Raw genomic sequence first — 23,871 nt, 5'->3', positions numbered from 1 at the left:
TGTATTTCACACAAGCTGACCACGCTAGGCATGTAAACACATCCATCTCAGTGTGGCTAGTTTGCTTCTTTGACCACTGCAGTATAGGCAGCTGTACTCAAAGTAGAAGGGAGACTTCTGCTCACACATCCCCAGCACAGCTCCTTACTGGAAAGATCAGTGTACTGGTGTTTCTCTGTCTCCTGCAGTCTCCACCTCACATCTAAGCCTCTTATGCAGCTGAGACCAGAGGTCATGTGATCACTTAAATATATAAATCAAGGTATTTTAGAATATACTTTAAATGACCTATTAAGACCATATGCATTATTCAATTTTATGGGCTTTGTCTACACACTGACAGACCTCATTCAATTAGCTTAAAATAGAAAAACACAGATGGTAAAAATAAAAACACTACAGCCAACTGGGGAATGACTAGCACCTGTCAGAAAATCTCTGCAGCAGGACCACAGACAATCAAAACCTCAGACTTTCTAGGTAAAACCGTTGTGACGGACAAGGGAAGGAAAAACTCCAACTTTTCAGATACCTTCTTTTCAGACTAGTTAAACTTTGTGCTACACTTGTACAGTAATAGCAACTATCACTGTCATCTGGTATATAAGGGGCATCAGTTAAATAGGAGGAGCCCTTTCCCTTAAAGTGTACCCAAAATGCAAAATACAGGAGGTAGCTGATTACTTTAAGAATATTGCCTGGCATATATACACTATATTGTCAAAAGTATTGGGACAGCTTCCCTTTCACACAACTTTAAATGAAGTCTTAGTCCGTAGGGTACAATATTGAGTTGGCCCACCCTTTGCAGGTATAACAGCTTTAACTCTTCTGGGAAGGCTGTCCACAAGGTTTAGGAGTGTGCGTGTAAAGGCAGTTGTCCCAATAATTTTAACAATATAGTGTTTCTGGCTTATATATAAAGCCATTTCCATTAACGAAAGGACAATACTCCCAAGTTTGTCCAGTAGTGGCTACCCGTAATGTTCTATAACCAGTCTAGCCTTTTTACTATATTTAAACACTGTAGGTCCCTGGTGCCCAACCTGAGCCTTTTTCCAGAAACTGGGAATCAGACCATCACCTGCAGTTAGAGGGGATAAAAGTCTTTTGGAGTAGATTTTGGACATTAGTGCTAATGAGCACCATCACAGACCAGTTGAGAAGACCACTCGTAGACATCCTTTGAATAAAACAATGAACCAATAATTTTGCCCAGCTGGGTGTAGCGAGCATCCTGATACTCCATACTCATGTTATTGCCCTAGGCTCGCTGCTGTTTTTAGAGCAGCCCTGCGTGATAATCTTTGGATTATGTAATCAAGATGTCAACCGTTAATGTTGCACATGCTTTCCAAGATGTAGTAACTCTATCCGCTATTGGCATTCTACCAATCAGAAGTCTCTAATTCTAGGGATGGGCTACTCCTGTGATCTAACAGGGGCAAGTATTACAAAAAAGGTGAGGTTTGGACCAAGTAGAGCTTTATTGTGGTTTTTAAAGGAAGGGATTACAAAACGGGTTTATCCAGTAATGCAGTCAAGTGACCCATAGGAAACAAACTTCATGTTGCCAAATTTTTTTTTGTGGAGAAATTATTTGAACCCCTGACATTGTTTCTATCAAAGTGGCTTGTGTTGGGGAGATTAAGCCTCGTCATTTGTCCAGGTGACCACTGTCACTAGGATAAAGTCAATGAAAACCTACATTTGCCATCAGAAAAAGAGGAGAGCGTACATATTGCAGTGCAAACACCTTTTTGATGACAACTGCCTAAGAGAGGAACTCCCCTCACTTTGCAGGTCACTCTCACTTTCTAGGGCAGGAAGAGAAGAAATCTAAGGGGCCAGCAAAAGAGAAGGGGAGAAAAAAAAAAAAAAATAGATAGCTGTAGTTAAATATCCTTAGCTGCTAAAAGCAGTCCAACATCCCCCTTCATGACTACTCACTATGTAACATGGACCAAAGTGTTAACTATGGCAGGATATTAAAATGATTAAAAGTTCTTATCCTTAAGTAAATGGGAGTTGTCCAGTGAAGGTTCTTTTCTTTGTGACTCTGGATAAGGTAATCTCTTCGTCTGTCTGCATAGTTGTACAGTAGAGGCTGTGTGCCTGTGTTTAGAGCCACAGGGATGTGTACATTGACAGCTCCAGACAATAGCCCCGCATTGTTTTTTTGTACTGGGAAAGGTGGCAGAGCAGCCTCCCAGCTTTATTGTCTGAGCTGAAGCATTCCTGCCTATGATAATCTGTTTACAGACCATAAAATCTGAAAGCACCTACAAAGTTGGCGAACTTATAGTTCTATATTTGTCCCAGTAAACCTAATTTGAGTAAAGGCATAACTATTACAGGGAAAATTCTTAAAGTTCATCAGTTGTTTTTAGAAGCTAATGGTATAATGTTTATTACGGCCTGGCAGATGCTACCACACCATATCCTTCTTGGAGCAGTTGTCGACCTTGATCAACTTGAGAGCTCAGAGGATGACTATTGCAGTACCCCATGTAGTAAGACATTGTCACTTATGTCAGGAGACACAAGAAGTGTTTTTTTACAAATTGGAAGCACAGTTTAGAAAGGTGACTGATACCTTGACTTACTGAAGTGTAAGGGGACCACCACCAGAAGTGGTGCAACATCAGATTTTTGAATCATGAAAATTTTTAAAGCATTGCCTTTGAATTCTGATGACTGAAGAAGCAAGCAGATGCCTCTTTGGTCCAGCCATTTTTAATACTATGTCTATAGGAGCAGGTCTCGAGAATAATTTTCAGACAGGTTAGAAAGTACATCCTGTTGACTATTGCCCCAAAACTTCAACTAAATGAATCTCTCATATCATTACAGTTATCAAATTCTCCATAGAGGCTTGTTAAATGCTTAAATGTTTTGGATGGAGTTGCACTTTGGGGAAGAGTTAGAATCTGTCTCCTACGTGACTGCTATCTGCAAAGCAAGGAATGTTCAATAAGGACAGACACAACAACAGAACCCTACAAGGTGGTCCAGCCTTACGCTCTACTTCTTGCGCGCGCACCCCCCCCCCATTTGGGCTGTACACTGCCAAGAATCAACCATTCTCTGCAGTGAGCATGCACAAGTGTGTGCAATCAGCCAGTACAAATCAATGACAGGCCGATTCTTAGCGACATATGGCCCAAATCAACCATGCAGACTGAACCCCAATAGTGCTCAGCACATGGATTGTAATAACAGTGTAAAACTGAGTAAAGCTGGATAAACATTGCATGAAGGTATTTGTATTGTAGATTTATTAAAGAGGAATTAGATAATCTACCTGGTGATTCAGCACCATATGAACTCCATGTGTCCTGATATCAGCAGAAAATTCACCCAAAAACTCCAAGATATCCTCTATTGTGGCAGCATAAGGAAGACCTCTCAGCCGTATACAGTCTCTGACATTGATTTGAGGGAAAATTGGCTGAGGTAGTACTGGAATGATGGGCGGTGTTGGAAGAGGGATAAGTGGTGTAGAAGAGTATCTGTTGAGTACCTGAAAACAAAATTGTATGTGCACATTTTACAAGATGCCTATAGATACACACATACATACACAAAATTAACAAAATTAAATGGTTTCCACAGTTAAAAAGTGATTTTGCTGTAACATGTGAATACATGAAGACACTCCTGCAAGATGTCCTTTTTTTACTAATCAGCTTTCCCAACCCAGGACTTACACTGATCAGCCATAACATTATGACTACTGACAGGTAAAGCAAACAGCATTTTCCCATGGCAACGGCACCCAAAAGTGGTTGGGATCTATTAGGCAACAGGTGAATTTGTTGTCCCTGAAGTTGACATGTTGAAAGCATAACAAAAATGGGCATGTGTAAGGATCTGAACTTTGACAAGGGCCAAATTGTAATGGCTAGACGACTGGGCCAGAGCAGCTTAAAAACTGCAGCTCTTGAAGGGTGTTCCCAGTCTTCAGTGGTCAGAGCGTACCAAAAGCGGTCCAAGGAAGGTAGAGCAGCGACAGTCATGGGTTGCTAAGGCTCACTGATGCAGGTGAGGAGCAAAGGTTGGCCGATCCAACAGAAGAGCTACTCAAATTGCTGAAAGAGTTAAATGTTGGTTCCAACAGAAAGGTGTCAGAACACACAGTGCATCACCATTTGTTGCACATGGGGTGGTGCAGACGCAGACTGGTCAGGGTGTGTCCACTGCCAAAATCACCTATAATGGGCACGTGAGCATCAGAACTTGACCCCGGAGCAAAGAAAGAAGGTGGCCTGGTCTGATGAGTTCTAGAATGGTTTGAGGAACACAAGAGTTGAGGTTTTGACTTGGCCTCCAAATTCTCCAGATCTTAATCCAATCGAGCAACTGTTTGATGTGCTTGAAAAGCAAATCCGATCCATTGGAGGCCCCCACCTCGAAACTTACAGGACTTTTAAGATCCGATACTGACAGCTTGGTGCCAGATACCACAGCACCCCTTCAGAATTCTTGGTGCCAGATACCACAGCACCCCTTCAGAATTCTACTTGAATCCATGCTTCGAAAGGTTATAGTAGGTGGTCACAACATAACTGATTGGTGTATGTAGAGCATGAACAGACTGGGCTTACCTGGAAATAGCCACATCTCTCCCATCAGAGGAATGCGTATAAAATATTTAAACACTCAAAATATATTTATTGTCATTTATTTTTGTACAGAATATTTCCTAGTAAGACAGCAAGTAGATTTTAGAACTAGTGTGCATCCCCTAGTTGTGTTTACACAGTGTTGGAATTCACGTGGTCGAAGGTAAGAGGAAAAAAAAAAAAAAAAAACACACGCATTACATCAACATTGTTAAACATTAATAGAGTAATTATGCAAGCAGACGTGGAAGGTGGGGAAAAAAAAAAAAAAAATTATTCCTTCTGCTCTTGTCAAGGTCTTGTTAGAATGGCCCACATTGTACCACATGCAGCCATGTTTTATGTTCATTTTAAACACAAGCTGACAGCAGTGTCTAAAGCCCCATACACACTATCAGATTTTCTGCTGATTTTTTCCTTCAGATTTACCAAAACCATATAATATGGAGGTCAAACCTTAGGAGTTTCAATTTGTATGCAATCAGGCAGGCCCTTGTACTACATGGTTTTGGTAAATCTGAAGACAAAAATCAGCAGAAAATCTGATAGTGTGTATGGGGCTTAAGTTCGTTTACTTGGCATAACTGTAGCATTTTGTAACAAGTTATCCCATGTTCTGACAAGTGCGATATTTATACTGTCTGGTTGCAGACCTCAGTGGAGCGCGATAACACATACATGTTAGCAGTGGTGCATTTTGGTTTTGTGCTGCTCTAGGCAAGACTAAATTCAGGCACCTCTTTCTTCTCAAATGGCTGTTCGGGGTCTCGGATGGCTATGCAGGGCCTCTGGTGGCTGTGCAGGGGTCCCTGGTGGCTGTGTTGGAGAAGTGTAAATATAGGTGGGTGGAGGGGGGGGGGCACACACAGGTAGGTGACACTCTGCATGGGGCAAACAGATAGTTAACCCTTCAAGTGAGGGGAGGTATAGAGGAGAGCCCTGTCCGAGGAGGAGGGTGATGTTGGGCGTCTGTGTACACCACGTTGACTTGGCTCAGTGTCCATGGATCAATCACTCAGAGGAGACTCTAGGACATTGTATTCCGCTGACACACAAACGAGCCCCAATGAGCGACAGCAGGAACAGGAGAGTGGAGGGAGGTCAGAGCATGCACTCTTCTCTCCCCTGAAATGGCTCTAGCGGCGTTTGAAAACGTTTCCCCAGCTTGGTGCTGGCAGCAGTCAGGCTCCTCCTTGCATTCCGAATGTCTGCCTTCCTGTCACATTGCCCACATCATCCCTTTGGATCGGCACTCCGAGCGGCTGATGGAGACGCAGCGGCGGGGCTGAAGCCTGGCTGGGGCATAAAATTGAGATGAATTGCCGTGCCTGTCTTGCAGGTGAGCAAAAATCCTCTCCACCACCACAATAAGCCAGGCCTCTTACCCTCAGGAATGGACCACTAAATTATAGGTGGTCATAAACTCCCAAACACCAATCTGCTAAGGATCATATCCACCATGGACTGCACCAACATGGATTCAATGCCGTGGTCTCCTCTCAAAGCATCTCTCCTCAGATTAGAAAGTGTAAGAACAGACACCGCTACATAGTGCAGGATGTCAAAACAAGCGTTTGATGCAAAATAATTTGGCGATTTTTTTGGACCGCGGCCATCTTGTTGGTTTGAAACCATCCAAAACATTTTTTGCATGACAGGCTCGTTTTTATTATCCTCTGTGTGAGTATATCTATTTTGTTACAATAAACTCCAAGTGCTTTTGACATACTACACCATGTAGCAGTATTTGGTCTTACACTTTCTAATCTGAAGAGAGATTTTTTGAGAGGGGACCACAGCACTGAATCCATGTTGGTGCAGTCTGCGGTAGATAGGATGCAGAGCAGATTGGTGTTTGGGCGTTTATGACCACCTATAATTTGGAGGTCCATTCCTGAGGACAAGAGGCCTGGCTTTAGAAGTCCATAGATTTAATTCACAAGCTATAGCAGCGCTCTAAAAATAAAACAAAGTTCAATGGTGATAATATGCCCTCTAAAGAGCGAGTCCAAAGTGCATCAGATGATACTAAAGCTATTCATATGGTTTTTTCCAAAGAATAAGCAACCTTCACCGCACCCCTCAAAAACACATTCACCAGAACAATGTTATAAATACACCTTGATACAATGATGCATCATTAGCCTGTAGCAAGCCCGCATCTTCAGTCAGCATACAAGGATTACTCAGAGAGGGGTGTTTGTTGTCTCGATTATCACCAACTTTTAATTCCTCTTTGCAGCCTTCATATTAAATTGCATTATGTGCATTATGTGCAATAAAGCCTTCTGAAAAACTCAAACTAGTTTTCCAAGATGGACTCCACTGAGGTTCCGGGTTACTTCGTACTCGTCATCGGTCAACTTCAATCAAGCAGATCATCAGAGCACTCATCCCCTGGATGTCCAGAGCTGTCTCTGCAGAGGTCGGTGGATTCCGGGATCAGCTCAGCACCGGTATCCACATGCAAGTAATGCAGCTGCAAGAGGCACAGAGCCGAGTTAGGGAAGGGGCCCTCATGCAGCTGCATCACTTGCATGTGGATAGCAAACGGTGCCGAGCTGATCCCGGAATCCACTGACCTCTGCAGAGACAGCTCGGGACATCCAGGGGATGAGTGTGCTCTGATGATTATGATGATCTGCTTGATTGAAGTTGACAGATGAAGAGTACGAAGTAACCCGGAGCCTCAGTGGAGTCCATCTTGGAACTCTAGTTCCAGATTTTCAGAAGGCTTTATTGCACACAATGCATATTATGCAATTTAATTTGAAGGCTGCAAAGAAGAATTAAAAGTTGGTGATAAACGAGAAAAAACGAACACCCCTCTGATTGAGTAATCCATGTTGTATGCTGACTGAAGATGCAGGCTTGCTACAGGCTAAGGATACATCATTGTAACAAGGAGTCATTATAACATTGTTCTGGTGAGTGCATTTTTGAGGGGAGCGGTCTCATGTGGTGCGGTTTAGGGTGCTTGTTCTTTGGAAAAACACCATATAAATATCTTTAGGATCACCTAAATGCACTTTGGACTTGCTCTTCAGAGGGCATATTATCTTCCATTGAACATGGTTTTATTTTTAGAGCGCTGCTATAGCTTGTGAATTACATCTATGGACTTTTAGAGCTTTGCGTTTAATTTTCTATTTTATTCTAGCAGCTGCTAAATTCTATTATAGATCGTTTTTCCGGAAGCGCCAGATGAGATTAATTCTATTTTGCTTAAAAGTTTTTTTTAAGAGGCCTGGCTTATTGTGGTGTTGTTAAGGAGGATTTTTGCTCACCTGCAAGACAAGTGTCATTCACATTCTAGGTGCTTCCCGGCAATGATGTACTTTCTACTTTTATTTTAATGGACGTTCATGCGCTGCATTTTTTTTTTTTTTTTTTTTTTTAATGACATTGCTGCCCACAATATATGCTAGCTGCTGTCCTTCCATTATTTTACCCAAGTGCAGTAATTTCTATCTTTATGTGCATTAAGATGCCATTCTATATGAATGACAATGCAATGCACCATGGTTTGCTATAGCGGGCATTGTGTTAACCAGTGTATTGCATTACCACTATGCAAAAGTATAAAACTGGCCAATTTATCTCTAACACAACTAAAATGTACGATTTTTTATTATCTTAGCCCATAAATGCAAAACAAAAAAGCAGTCAGTGGCTAGGGTAGAAATTCTAAAATCTGCACATACCTGCTGCACCTCTGCTGCTGTACTCCTAAACAGCTCAATGTATCGCTTTCCCAGCAAGTCCTTGTGCTTCTTCAGTGCGTTCTGTGCGTATTCCTCACAGGCGAACAGCACAAAAGCGTCTCCTGTCGGCCGGCCGTCAGGGTAGGTAACAAACAATATTCCTTCCTTGCCTCCAGTCACAGGGCAGTGCTGCCCAAAGAACGTTAGCACTTCTTCAGGGGTGGCAATAAAGGGCAGACCCCGCATGCGTACAATCACTTGGTTCTCCTTGGACAAAAACTGAGCCACTTCATTAGATGTACCTACGAGATGGGAAACTAAAATTAAAACATAAAACTAGCTGAAGGTTTTGGCTGAACTCTTCTATATTTAATGCATCAGACAAACTACATGCATAAGCTATATTAATGATACCCATCTAGGAGGTTAAGGACCAACATTTAGGTATTGGCTCACCAGAGGTTGGCTCAGACATGGACCTGAGATGGATATTCTTCCAAAACAAATATCCAGTCTTCCTTTCAGAATCTTCCTGATTTTTTTCAGTAACCCAGCTTGAAAGTGATTATATCAAATATGTTTAAAAAGGTACCCATAAGCCTGTGTGAAATAGTGCTGCTCGCCCTGTTAAATACTATAAATTACAATAAAGTTTCTCCCAAGGGCTTTTATACAGCAAAAGAAAAATATCAAACTAGAAACACAAATATATTTAATAATAATTTTATTGGTACAAACCTTAAAATTCAAATATGGTTTAAAATTTGGGCTCTGGTATACCTCAAATTACAATAAATGATATCTTATAAACAAAAAAGGCAGGTAACAGATTTTTTTATAGGAATTTCCAGAACAGTACCTGCCCAACCCAACACATTTCGATGCAATAATCAGAATCTTCCTCAGGGGAATGAGGACATCTGGATTGAAAACATATTAGAAGGTTTGCATAATCGCATTGTATCATGTTCATTATATCATTAACTGATCACTAGGTATCATACCTTAGAGATGAAGGGGTTTTGAACATAAACCACATGAGCTCCTATGGTGTTGACAGCCAGGAAACCGTTCTGAATTTTTGATCTTCATTTTTCTCTGGTTGATGTTCAAAACCCCTTCACCTCTAAGGTATGGCCGATACATAGTGATGATTTTTCTTTTGCTGCATAAAAGCCCTTGGGAGAAACTTTATTGTAATTATAACAAATATGTTATACTTACCTGCCCCGTGCAATGAGTTCTCAGGTTCCCCAGCAGCACTCCTGGCCCCTCCCCCTCAGGTGGGGGCTTGCTCCCAAGCCAGCTTTGCGTGTCCATTGACACACAAGAGCGCAGCTCGGCTCTGCCCCCCGCTCCATCCTGACTGCATGTGATGGACAATGGTTCATGCTGCTGTCTGAGCCAATGAGGTGGGAGATCCTCTGTTCTTTTGCACATCATTGGATCAAGATGCGGCTAAGTATTTGGGGGGCTGGGGAAGGTGCCGGAATTTTCTGCATGCAAGACTGGTCACCACTGCCTGCCCTTCATATGCACGTAGGGTTGCCACCTCATCCCTTTAAACTCGAACACACATGAATTACACAGGTTCTGAGGCTAATTAAATGCAGATAAGGCACAGAGTTTAATTACCACCTTAATCAGCCACAGAACCTGTGTAATTCATATGTGTTCGGGTTTAAAGGGATGAGGTGGCAACTCTATATGCACGGTGACTCGTCTTGTATCTGCCTTCCTGTAGTTTTCTTCAGGCAGCCTGCAGTGAATGGAGCTGCTCGTCCCTCCCACAGCTCTGCTCAGATTAGGTGTAGCACAAGTGAAGAGGACATTGCTACTTTTACAAGTCAAGTCAAAATCTGGGTTTGCAAAGGCATTTGCTGCAAAAAAAAAAAAAAAATAGTGGATTTATATCTGTTGTGACTATTGATGAATATATTTAAACATTTGTGTTAAAGTGGATGTAAACCCGAAATTTATATATATATATATATATATATATATATATATATATATATATATATATATATATATATATATATATATATATATATATATATATATATATATATAAATATATATAAATCATACTGTAGAGTATAAGATTTCCTATCATTTGAGCCCAGTCTTGCCACACAGAGTTAATCCATCTCTGAGCAATCCTCTTTTATTGTTCAGTAAAACAATTCTTGACAAACTGAGAAAAATTGTCAAATCCTCCCCCTTGCTGTGAGTGACAGGTGATTTACATCTCGTGCACTAGCCTAAGAGACATGCATTATTTTTTAATTCCCTCCCCCACTCCTTTCTTCAGCAGCTCTGCAAGGATTGGCTGCTTCACACCTCAGCATGATTTGGCATGCTGAAGTCATGTGGTTACTTTCCTGTCTTTTCACTGGATGTTAGAGATCATAGCAGAAGTAAGAAATACACAGGAGAAAATGAATATTGACAAGGGGAGTGTAGAGGTGGGCGGGGAGTCTACTGACATCACGACTCCACCCACCGACAACAGACCCACCCACAGAATCTGCAGTTTTTCGGGTCGGGGAGACATTTGACAGGTAAAGATACATGCAGGAGGCATGTATATCCTTATAGATAACCCCCTAGGGCAGTAGTTTAGAAAGGATGACATTGGATTTACATCCACTTTAAGATTACAGCTGTAAAATATAGGGGGGGGATATGGATACCATCTACCCCATAATGCTACATTCAGGAACCTACTGAACATATTCAAAATTTAAAAGCTTTGGTTTATTTTGTGACGCGTTTTTGAAATCACCTGCAAGCAATTGATAACCCTCATTTGGATTAGATTTTTAAAAGTCCCAATTTAAGAGTTAAAGCTTTTGTTTACCCCCCAAAAAAATAGTGGATCCTGCTCCTTTAAAGTAAGTTATATGAGACAGTGCTTGTCCAGTGTCATTTGGCTCCCCAGTAACACCTAAAAAAAACCTAGCTAATCCTGCCAGTTTCTCACCACCCATCTGTAAACTGACCACGGTGTATCATGGCTGCTGAGACCAGACACCGTGGACAGTTTATGTGCCTCTCATCTGCGGCCTGCTATCCTCTCTGCTCCTTTGTCCTCCTCCCCCCTCCTCCTGCTCTCATAACACTAAACTGTATACACCATCAGCACTGCCACCTATTGCAGTGTCCCCCTCTGAATGATTTTATTTATAAATTCTGTCAATACCTCATTTAAGAGCCAAAATTGCGATCACATGACCAGCCAGCCCTCTCCTCCAGACTGACATCAGCAGGAGAATCTCAGCCCTGCCCGCTGCATCTCAGAGGAGGAAAGGCGAAAGCTTGTCAGTCATGTGATCGCAATCTTGGCAGTGAAATTAGGTATTTGCAGCATTTTTATAAATCACACACAGAGGGGGACACTACAATAGGAGGCAGTGCTGATGTGTATACAGGTTAGAGTGGCTTAACCATTTTTCCCACTCCAATGCCGCCACCCACAAGTTGTAAAGCTCCGCATGTGTGCGTACACACACACACACCAGTGTAGAATCTCCTTTCAAACTACCAAAATGATGTAATAAGACCTACCAAAACAATTCATTCAACTGATAGTCAATTAAAGTGGAAGTAAACCCTCGTATCATTTTCAGCCAAGGAAGCTGCCATCTTGGCCTCCATTTGATCTTCAATGCCATGATGCTGCACATGTGAGCCGTTTTGACACCAGCTATTGGATGTTTGACAGTTTGGTTAAGAGCACATCCAATGCAACACTGTTTAATCGATGGGTTTACTTCTGCTTTAAGCAGTTCCCCCTGCTACACAGTTGCTGGTTGATGTAAGGGAATTTTACAGTCACATTTTAAAGGTGTATGATAAACCTTAAAATATGAAAACTGTAAAAGAATATGTAGGCTGCCAACACGGACTTGTTTTTGCCAATCCAAATTGCCTGGCTGTCCTGCTCAGTTACTCCAGTGCTGAGCCACTGACTCAAAATAAGCATGCCACAAAATCAAATAGCAATCGAAAATAAAGTGCAAGACAGTTTACAAGAATTACTGTAGCAGCCAAGCAACTAGCATTTTCAGGAGGAGCGTAGCAAAAAGGCAGCCTCTGTGTTGTACAGGTTTCCTGGTAAGGAATCACTCATCTACATGGATCTAATCCATAAGCGTGCGCACAGGGTGTGCCTGGGCACACCCTAATCGCCTTGTGTGGTGTATATTCCCCCCTGTTTAGACCACTGATATTTCATCCAAAAAAAAAATATGTTACAAAATAAATTTAAAAAGAACAAAAATAAAACTACTGACACTGTCCACTGCCCTATTGACACCATCAGTACATATACACATGCATATGTATTTGAGCTTTGGGGTGCACACCCTAATGCAATAGGCTGTGCACACCTATGATCTAACTATTAGCATAACTCTTGGGAAGTATGTAGCAATTTACTTAAAGAATATATGTTTATTTTTAATTAATAGGCACAAGAAAGATGTTACAATGAAGTTATTGCATAGCCGGCCTTTACATAAAAAGTTACAACATTGTAGATTCAGGCAAAATAACTAATTTGCAATAATCTGTTGGCAGGAGAAAGCTAGCATTACAGCTCAGTTTCCAGAACTAAACTGTGTTGACGTGACCACGCTCCTAAGAATATCCCAGTCCCACCAGTGCTTTACATGCAAGGCACATTGCAGCTAATTAAGTGGTATAGTTTATATCCTCTTGTAACAATTACCTCCAGCTATTTTTAGAAAGTCTTCTCCTGTGGCTTTATACACCTAGAAGAGAAAAAAAAACAATGCTATGTGCTATTCTATTTCAAAAAGCAGTGAACAGCCATACATCATACTGCAGCAACACATACCTCAATGTATCGGTTTCCCATGTGATGCTTGTGTCTCTGGAGAGCCAGATCTCGGTGTTCTTCGCTCACAAATCTGACTAAAGCCTCTCCATTCCGCCTCCCTTGTGCATTGAGACAAAGGGCCGCTCCACCCCTACACGTATAACATACAGACAGCAGTCAGAAAGATTTTTGCACTTCTGTGAAATCATTTTTCTAGGAGTCCATTGGAGAAAAACAGGAAATCCAAAACTGTTGGGTTATACTGCTAACTACAGAAGAATTGGACACTGGTAACAAAAAAAAAATTAAAAAAAATTGTGAGCCAGCCAAGTAGCACCCGACACTCCCAGCATGCCTTCGTGACAAAGTCATACCAAGAGCACAGAACAGGCCTGAACATCTACCTAGTAAAACCTTGCGAAAAAACCCAAGAAGCACTCGGGGTTTAGAGTGCACAACCGGAAAGGGTAGAACCCGATTCTTAAGACATAAGCTTGGATGATGATCTGTCTGAGCAACCAAGAAATTGTGTAACCAGAAGCAGGTTCTTCTTTACAGGAGCCATTAGGGATAACGGAGAGCCAGCCTTTTAAATTAACACAGTGGCTGCAAAGTAAACTATCACAGTCCACACTATATTCGGACAATTGAGGGAGATCCAATTATAGACTGGAGATGGACAGAGGGATAAAAATAAATACAATAAAAGATGTCCTGTTGAGGTGAAAAGCCAAAACCAACATAGAAAGGACAAATATCTGGGCCTCAACACCACCTTCTCACTCTGTAAAACCAGGAGGGTTTTTTTTTTTTTTTTTACAGTATAAGGCTGCCAGCTCAGACACTCGTCTCACAGAGGTTATGGCAATGAACAATAGAACCTGGTGAGTAAATCAGAAAATGATGGTTCCTGGAACATCCAGAGAACTAAAAATCAGATACCACAGAATCCCAGAGGCGTGCATGGATGAGACTACAACAGAGCACTCAAAAAAAAAAAAAAAAAAAAAAGTCTTAAAGAATGGGAAACTAGCAGTTAAAATTTGCAATAACTTAAATCTGACGCTTGATTGGGCTAAGGGCAAAAAGACTAGGATTCATCTCACGGAGAAGTTTTTGGGATGAAAGTTGCTTTTCTCACACCAGGCGAAGTACACCTCCAGTGTGCAGTTATAAGGGTTTTTGGAAGTAGCTTGCCTAGCTTTTAGCATTATAGGACCATCAACAGATGATTCAATAGTCACAACCAGGTTTTAAGGTGCACCCAGTGGTCCTAATAAGGCAATAGCTCTCAGTGCTTGGCCTACTCACTGAATGAGCCTTCAGAGACAAGGTCACACCTGGGGGCTGTGCCACAGCTCTGGACTTGCAGAGCGCTGTGCAGCCAACAACCAGTACACTGAATTCTGGAAAGTGCCACAATGAAGAGCCCAGTTCCTGAAGGTCACATTCCAGACTAGCTATGCACATCTACAACACACCAAAATCAGGCGGAGGAAAGCCTGATCCGGATAGCTGCATTTGGAGACCAGTTCAGCATCAATGTAGCGGGTAGCTTGAAAAAAAAAAAAAAAAAAAAAAAATAGTAGACTACAAAAAGACTTCTCAGCAGAGCAGAAAAGCATCCATCCTCTTAGGACTAACAAAAAAACTGGAGGCATGCTTTGAGTAAAAGGGGTTATACAGGGTTGGCCCACAATTTGACAGTGTCCAATCCCCTCGTAGGAAGTGATATAACCTAGCAGTTTCTGAATTCTTAAGTCCTCAATGAATGAGAAAGAAATATCAATGTTGGGAAACCTGTGGCTCTCCTGCAGCTGATGGTACAGTAAGGCCTGAATCTAGGCATGTAAAATGTCAGGATTTCAGAAGAAAACTCACTGCTGTTTGCTTCATCATATTTTGGGTTTCAGCATGGTTCCATAACCATAAAGGAGTGAAAAATATGTATATATGCATGTTACACTTATACATATACATATACAGGTGTTTGGAACTGTGCAACCAAAAATGTGTGGTCATTGGAAAGGCACATTACTACACATCTAGATGTTGGTACAATGCCGTTCATGTCTAGTGAAATGCTGACTACTTTCTCTAATAAAACAAAAAAGTGTGCAAATATTTCTTAATATGTGAGCAATCTTAATAAAACTGGCATTTCCAATGTACAGATGTGCTAGTTTCCATTTTGATGTTAGTTTTACGATGAGTCATTGTAACAGGCTACAGATTGTTACCATTGGGATGTGTTGGTCCCTGCTTGGGTCACCCTTAGTGTCACAACTGCCAGAAAACAACAGGTTGTTTTGAGCCTCATGAATGAAAAGCGTTCAAAATAAAAAGATATTTTGCACCCATACCAGCAAATATCTGGTCTATTCAATAAGATGTGCACAGAATAATGAATGTGCAGTTAACTGTAGTCATATCAGCCAATTTCTGATTGGTTCTTACTCTTTTAATAACCGCTGCCATCTGCACTTCCTTATTGAGCAAGCCTGTGTCTGTCTTTCTAAGCTGCATCTGCAAAAGGATAGCTGGAAGCTGATTGGTTGCTACTGCGAACAAGAATACTTTCCTTTAAAACAATGACCCTTATTATGAAGTGTGTGCTACAGAAAAATTCTTTGCTGCAGCAACCATTTTAACTGCAACCACCATTTCTCCATTAAATGTTTGGAAAGTAAGAAAATTTGTATGCAATGGGTAACAAGAACTTTCTTAAATTTGATTAGGTCTCTGTATTTAAAATGCAAAAGAAAACAGATCCTCTTAAGATGCAGAAGGAAATAAGTGATTTAGATGGTTGCTATGGGCAAAGAAAACAAATTTTGTTTAGACCATCAAGGTCCACTTTTCACAGGAGGCCCAACATTGAGTTATACCTTTACCCATCCAAAGCAGTGCAAAACCTAGAGGCATGGACCTCTTGGAAAATTATAAGAATGTGCAATACCCAGTTTAATTTGAAGACAACCCTATCCCACTGTCAAAAGAAACAGACATCCCAACAGCAAAATAAAAACATGTTCACTGCAACCATAAAGCTTTGACATGCAGAGATAAAATCATGGCAGTTCAGACTACCGTGAAATCCAAAAGAAAATTTACGCCAGAAGGGAAAAAGTGACAGAATTGAAAATGTTCTTGATACAGCAACCCAGCTCAGGGGGGGAAAACAACACACACTGCTACAATACGGGGTCTTGTTCAACCAAAAGAACCATAACCCTGCCCTGACCCCTGTGCTAATCTTACCTGAGTTACCGCAGGGTGTATACAATCACCCCCTAAGATATGGCAATTTCCCAACTGGGAAAAACAGAAAAAACAAAATAACTAAATGTGAATAAAGAAGCCAGAAGTGAGGATATAATGTAAGGGAAGAGGATCGTTTATGAGGGCTGTGCACTCACTTTGCAATGTTTAAACCCTTGAAGAATCGTGCAATGTCTTGATCAGATGACTGCCATGGCAGACCACGGGCTCGGATAATGGCGTTATCATCAATTGTCTCCAGTTTGCTGCTATAGGACCAAATAAGATAATTGAAATCTGCTTTACTGAATACATTCGATATTGTAAAATAACCAGTTTTGAAATGCGTACTGATGAACCACTTTGTGAACCTAAGTTTGTCTAAAGTTTGAGTAATCAACAAAAGATGTTCACACTTTGCCTGTTGCTTTAGGGGATCTGTAGACAGAAAGCCAACCAAATCACCTGGGCATTCCATGGGAATCTTTAGATAACTGCAGACAAGCTCTCATACTTGGCTCACATTTTGGTTAGATCTGTGAAATCAGCCAAATTGTGAGGTAAGGGGGCCCTTGCAAGCATGACCCAGCTTGACAAAAATCTTTTCCTTTCTTTTTTTTTTTTTTAAAAACGACTGTCGGGTGAATAGCTATTGGCTAATCAGCGACTGCATCCTATCAAATGCAAAATCACTGTTATGCAATGTCAGTAGCCACCTGGAGATACCACAATTAAGACTCCTCCATCCAAGATGTTAGTGGGGGTGGAGGAAATACATTTTTATTTTTTATGGGCTGAACAGCTGAAATTGGAGCAACATAAATGAGGCCCTAAAAGAATATCAAACTTGTTTTTATACTTCAACACTACATTGTTCTGTGGATATCCTCAAACCACAGGGGAGATTTACTTTGCAGAATGATTTGAAAAAAAAAAAAAAAAAAAAAAATCTGCTCTTTTTCCCCCCTACATTTTTTTTCTTTCAGTCAAAGAAAAGGGTTAAAACTTAGATATTATATGAAGCATGCACATCTTTTCTCCATAGGCCATAGTGTTGAGAAGAAAAAAAAAAAAAAAAAAAAAAAAGTCTACCCACAGTTGTGTAGGTTGGCTACTTGTCCATTAGGGACTAGAGAACAAGAGCCATTTCATGTTAATCATCATATGGACTGGAACACTACCTGGTATAGGCCACAGCTCCCAGTCGAGGTTACAATAAAGATTACTTTGCCAAAAAAGTAGTATCCTAAATGAGGACACTGGCAATAAAAAGTTGAGGGAGGTTCTAGTCCTTCCCTGTACTATATAATAAAAAAAAAAAAAAACACCACCACCCACCTTTGACTGAAGTTGGACTTTAAGGTTGGGTTCACACTAGAGCACGGAGCGGCTCACAGCAAGGGGTCCAGTGCATCTCCATTCACCGGTTCAGGTCAGATTTCAGCCCGAATTTTTGGCTGAATTCGGACCAAAAGATGCACAGGACTCCTGCGCAATTCACATCAAAGCCGCTCCGAAAATGTGTGACCTGGATCTATAGAGAGCTGGTCACAATCTCCTGCTATGCAATTGGATGCAGGGAAACCCGAATCCAATTTGCAATAGTTTGAAGCCAGCCTTAAACCAAAGATCATTTTGTGAATCTGACCCAGGCAGATACTTCAAAGAACCTGTGCTGAGAGAATATGAAGGAGGACATAGCCAACAACCTCTTAAAATACTAGTTACTTGACTCCCAAAGTACTTAAGTCATAAGTTAGACAGTGATGACCTCAAGTAATCAGGTTAGAAAATTGGAGTAAGGTCAGAACTCTAGAACTGCACGCTTGTTCTACATATGTTAGACAAAGTATTAAAGTCACTTGGCAGGCAACCAGCATTTTTCAGAAAAGGACAACCAGAAATGATAGTATCTGTATTCTCTTGTCACAGGTTTTCTTTCAATTCTTTGACAACAATAAAAGACTTATATTCCAATTTACTAAAGCGGGGCTGCCTAGAATACTCTAGGCAGCCAATAATGGAACAATTACTTGACACATCTATTAGGTGTTCAAACATCAGACAACTTAAAGAAAATGTATAAGTCATCATGGAAGCACTCAAATGGTGAATAAAGGGTCAGTTTTTTTGGCCATCTGAACTCCTGGGCTCTAGAAAACATGCTCCATGTAGATCTCTTTAGCTGCTAAACATTTTTTTCAAAAAAGGTCATTAACAAAAGTTGCAAAGCCTAAATATTCATAGAAAATATCTTTGAGGCTGTTCTGACATTGCTTCTAAATGAATTAAAAACTCACCAAGTACCAGACTCAAATTTGTAGTTTACTCTTTCTGGGTCTGAAAATTTGTAATCTAAAATAAAAGAGGGCAAGTGAGACATCAATGGATTACAAAATTATCCGTTTAAGAGCAGAAATGAATATGTTCTTTAGCAAAAATCATTTACAGTAACTCCTCCTATACTTAAAGTGCACATTCATAAAGTTAAACATTCTTAAGCTGTAAAAAGAACTGACCTCTCTAACTGCTTGTATTGTGAAGTACATCATGCTCAAAAGATCACAACAAACTCAAGTCCAGTTTCAATCGGTTTCCTAGGACCCTTTCACACGAACCAGCATCTGCTCTGATCAGCAGGGATTCATGAACAGATCCCCCTTAAAAACTGAACTGTATGGAACTTATGTCACTTTATGTCCATTCAGTTTTTTCCTCATGCAGCTTAATGGGCCAATGTTATATCCAAGGGAAGGCATATGTAAATGGACGTGCCTGTTTACATCTTCACCTCCAATCTATAATTTTTTTGGTTCAAACTGGAAAAGATCACATATCTTCAATTTTTTTTTTTTCCCCCTTCAGCTCTAGATGGACTCGAAGATGACTGCATGTAAACAGAAGCACATCAATTTACATTCACTTGCCTACAGACTTAAGCTGGTCGAAGATGGTTCGCATGTATGGGCCGGCTGAATGTACCAAAGTTGATCTATCAACTTGGGTACAACCAGTCTGTCGTATTTTACATGCAATTATTGCTAGCAGCTGTTATAACAGGAGGGATTCCCCCATCAACACTGACTATGTTGATTGGGGAATCAAGCAAATCACTCTCTCTTTAGCTGGCTTAACACTGAGCTTCTGTTCATATCCACAGGAAAAAAAAAAAAAAACAACACTGAACACAGCATCCATGTAAGGACGCTCGGCCCTGTTGAATGCGGATATGAAATCGTGCAACTTCATCCGATACACGGTTTCAAAGCTGCATGCCAGTGAGACTTCAGATGGGACTGAAGACATACGTGCGGTTTCATGCACAGGAGCTCTATTGAAGTTGCACCTAGAATCGCCAAAAATAGCACATAGTACTACTTTTCAAATCGTTGCGGCACCGCAAAGTCAGCATAGCACCAATTTGAACACTGCGATTGCCAGCAATAGGATGCAACTTGTGTGATTTAAACCTTTAAAATCCCATGACAAGTCGCTCCAATGTGAACAAGGGCTTACAGCTTAAACATCTGTTCTGCTTAAAGAGACAGCGCACACAACGGGGAACTCCCAGTTCAATTTGCAAGATCCTCTTTCAGGTGCTCAGGCTCAGAGTCCTTACACAGCACAAACAAGTAAAAAAGGATTGAGCCAGGAAAACTGTAGTCCATATAGCGATTTTAATGGTTGGTTACATGAAGTGACAAGCAAAACAGCTAACGCGTTTCAACAGCCTTAGTCGTAGCATGTTAAACATAAAAATGGCAATACATTTATACTCATAAGCTTCACCCCAAAATCAATTTGCATGGTAAATTGAAGCAATTAACTGTGCAATTAAGGAGGTTAATATCAAGATGCAGGAAAAGGACTGAGACAAAAGATATACATCACCTGACATGTTTCAAAAGATTTAAAAGCACAGTGGAATACTAAACAGAATTTCTTGCCTGTGTGTAGGGTAATCATATATAGTATTCTACTGTGCTTTTAAATCCTGCATTTTGGCATCTTGATATTACCAACCATTAAAATCGCTATATGGAGTACAGAGTTTCCGGCTCAATCCTTTATGCTTAGAGGACTGGAAGACTTCCAGAATTGTGCAGGAATAGGAAGGAATAGGTAAAGAGTTAACACTTTGTGCCTCTGTTGTGAACTTTAAAATCAATTTCCCCACAATGCCTATAGCTACAAAAAGGTGAATGAGGGCTTGTTTAAAAGTGCTTTTACTGCTTGTTCAGAATACAAATTATTCAGTGTGCATAATCTAGGTAAAGGTTCAGTTTAAAAGCCATCTTTGTGATTCAGTGTTATTGACACATCTGTAAAAAAAAAAAAGACTAGAGTAATAAAACAAAGGTTTGTTGGCAAAGAAAGCAGATTCCAGCTGTTTATTCTAGAGTAGATTACAAAATTAAGATTCACATAGTTTTATTTAGCCATTTTATTCCAGTCACTGTGCTTCAACATTACAAATAATTTAGCAGAATTTGAACCTCCAACACCATTAATCCCATCTGTACCACAGCATCCTAAATACTCTCTCTAAACTCCCTAAAACAATTCCTTTCTGTACTTTTGTTTTATTGGTTATCTACCCCTTGCTAACTGCATAGCTTACAATTTAATAATTTGTAAGAGCAATTTGCACAGCAGGTATTTCCTGTGAAAGGTGTGGTACTCCGGTGGAAAACACCCTTTTTTTATCTAGCTCAACTACAGTTTTTTTTTTTTTTGTAATTTTAAACATTTATTCATTTCATACATGCAATTGTATTAACCATAAGAAAACAGCAATACAGGTAATTAAAAAAATAAAAAAAAACTATTCGGTTGGCCAATGTGACAAACTAGAAATATTACTACTACAGGTACAAAAAATGAAATCTGCAAATACTGTATATGGTAATAGTCATACAATTTATTTCGCCAGTAATAGCCATGACACCCTTTCACCTTTGATGATCAAAATAAAAAAAATTTTTTGAATGAATGTACAAAAGTGATATTTTACTTACTGTGTGGTTTTGAAATTAACGTCACAATTATATCTGCCATAGTGGTCACCTCTGAAGCTCCATGGGACATCTGTGTATTTAAGTTTTCCAGTCCCAAGACTGCAAATTTTGGTTTAGGAAAAATATACAAAATTGTCAAGACCCAAGAACATGTGTAGCTGTGAGAAAATCCACCGAAGTGCTTGTCAAGGTATCCATAGATGGAAGATGGGTCATCAAAATTTGAATACCATGGACATTCCTGACCAATCATTCTTAGGGCAACTGTCAGTCAATTTTGATTAATTCTATTTAGACTTTAGAGGACTTAAAAGCATTCCTATTTCCATTGACAATGATGCGCCTATGTATACCACATGGGGGTAGAATGCGAACTTGGATGCTCATTCCCTGATCTTTCATCAAAAAAATTGTTCTGTGGACAAATTGCTTAGGCCTGTAGGCAGCTTTAAAAACCTTCAAATCCGACGTCAGATCATTTTTTCAGAAACGTGTTTTTCCCATTTTATCCCTCTCTTGCATCTAAAATAAATTATCTTAGAATGCAGACAAAGCATCACAGCAGTCAAAACTAGTTCCATTACTTATACAAAGTTCGGTAATCTCCGTTACTGGCCATCATATGTACAGTATGTCTTTAGCAGAGGCCAAAGATGATCTGTCAATCACTAAGCCCCATGGAAATAAGATACTCACCTTGTGATGCATTCCACTTATATCCTCACTCCCACAACTGCGTCAACGTGGTCTGTATTCAAAATCCCATTAAAAGAGCATTAAGATGGCCATAGACAGCAGACATGGACTGCAAGTCTGCATGTTTGTTTAATCTCAACTTTGTAATATGAGGACTACCCTTACTATTCAATACGTGTAGTCCATGTCTGATTATGAAATTTTTGTGACATATGTGACCAGTGAAAGTCTTGCTACATTTTTACACAAATGTTTAGCTGATAAGTTAAGGCAGGCCGTTTTGGATCATTTCTGCCAAGAAGCTTTATGGCCAACTAGAGCTTACAAGATGTGTGTGTCAAATTTCATGATGCAAAATCCAATCATACAAGGCCTTCCTCCATCTGTGAATATGGTTCCAGATCAGAATGCATCTATTGTCGTAAAAAAAAAAAAAAAAAAAAAAAACACCACTATTGTTGCCGATGCAAAACATGTATTGTTACACTGGGAAGATTTAGACTCTTGTTCCATATAATGTTGGTTAATGCAAACAATACAGAAGGAGCACAAGCACAAAAAAGACCACTCATACATCTGCTAGTGACAGGGGGACTGTATTTACACCCCAGTTAAACCAATAAATAAAATGGCAGTAAGGAAGTTTACACATTCTGGTAAAATATATCTTAAAACAGTAAGTTCTACGCACATGACCATTATTTTAAAGAGTCAAACTAGCTGGTCATTACAAACAGCTTTGTTGTGTTGCAATACCATAATAGAAAATATCAAATAAGGCAGACTACAGTGAGAACCGGCAAGAGATAAATGCCGCAGATTATGTTCAACCCACACATGTTCTCAGAATAAGCCATTAGCATGCATGGAGGACCCAGCCCTTCCCTTTATTGCTGCGACTCCAGCTTGTCACAACTTGAACGAATCAAACACATCGGTAACGTTTTCAGGACATTTGTTGTGCAATGATGCAGACAAACAAGTCATTTTTACAACAGCACGCAGTTTGACTGGGAGTGATGGCAATCTTTGTTATAGCGAGAGTTAAAAACCTGGATATATGCCATGAATCAGTGGTTGCACCCTTCACAATGGGAGAAGTGAAGAAGATTGAGAGCAGACAGGTTAGCCAGCCCAAAACTGGTGTTTCCAGAACACAAAGCAATGTACAGTCGCAAGAGCTGGTCATGTGTTAAATGCATTTATTTAAGGCTTCAGAAATTAAAAAAACAGAAAAACATGGCCCCCAAAAAAAACTGGAAACTATCAAAACACACAGTATAAAAAACTGATATACTTTTAAAATTCTAAGGTTAACTCCACTTTAGTGAAAAAAAAAAAAAATGTAGAACATAAAAAAATATAGCAGAAACAATTGCTACACATTTACCTTTCCTTTTGAATCTGCTGTAATCTAGTGTAAACTACCATTGAACTCAATGTAATATGGCAACCTGGAGGAGTTCTGTACATAGTTGTTTTACAGAATGCCCCCAAAAATGTCATTTCTTGCAAATATGATTGGCTCACAGATTGTCCCAGAAGTCTGCACTAAGATAAAAGTAAAATTTCAGGCATCCTCTGAAATAAAAATTGTATTTTTGGTGAGATACTCCATAAGGGTGGATTACTTTTAAAAGGGATGCAGACACTGCACATTTCCTCATTAGAACACTGCAAGTGCATCAGCTGTCAATGAACATAGACTCCCATTCAGGAAC

At 40.2% G+C, this 23,871-nt stretch overlaps 1 protein-coding gene across 8 annotated transcripts in view; it reads right to left on the bottom strand.

Annotated features, from left to right (window-relative positions):
- The window catches only part of ESRP1 (epithelial splicing regulatory protein 1), a 103,581-nt gene that overhangs the window by 27,394 nt on the left and 52,316 nt on the right, over positions 1–23,871 (bottom strand). For 4 of the 8 annotated variants that reach the window (XM_073631980.1, XM_073631981.1, XM_073631984.1 and 1 more), the window contains exons 5-11: positions 21,455–21,553; positions 18,737–18,791; positions 16,595–16,705; positions 13,194–13,326; positions 13,065–13,107; positions 8,330–8,631; positions 3,305–3,523 (exon numbers count right to left, since the gene is read on the bottom strand). In XM_073631980.1, the coding sequence (XP_073488081.1) occupies positions 3,305–3,523; positions 8,330–8,631; positions 13,065–13,107; positions 13,194–13,326; positions 16,595–16,705; positions 18,737–18,791; positions 21,455–21,553 (962 nt within the window). Of the gene's footprint in view, positions 1–3,304; positions 3,524–8,329; positions 8,647–13,064; positions 13,108–13,193; positions 13,327–16,594; positions 16,706–18,736; positions 18,792–21,454; positions 21,554–23,871 lie in introns of all 8 variants that reach the window. The other 4 variants (XM_073631977.1, XM_073631982.1, XM_073631979.1 and 1 more) reach the window with 2 other exon arrangements.

Source organism: Aquarana catesbeiana, linkage group LG05, assembly GCF_042186555.1.
Source record: "Aquarana catesbeiana isolate 2022-GZ linkage group LG05, ASM4218655v1, whole genome shotgun sequence".
NCBI lineage: Eukaryota > Metazoa > Chordata > Amphibia > Anura > Ranidae > Aquarana > Aquarana catesbeiana.
Note: the sequence above shows the minus strand (reverse complement) of the source record. Positions and strands in the feature narration are given on the sequence as shown.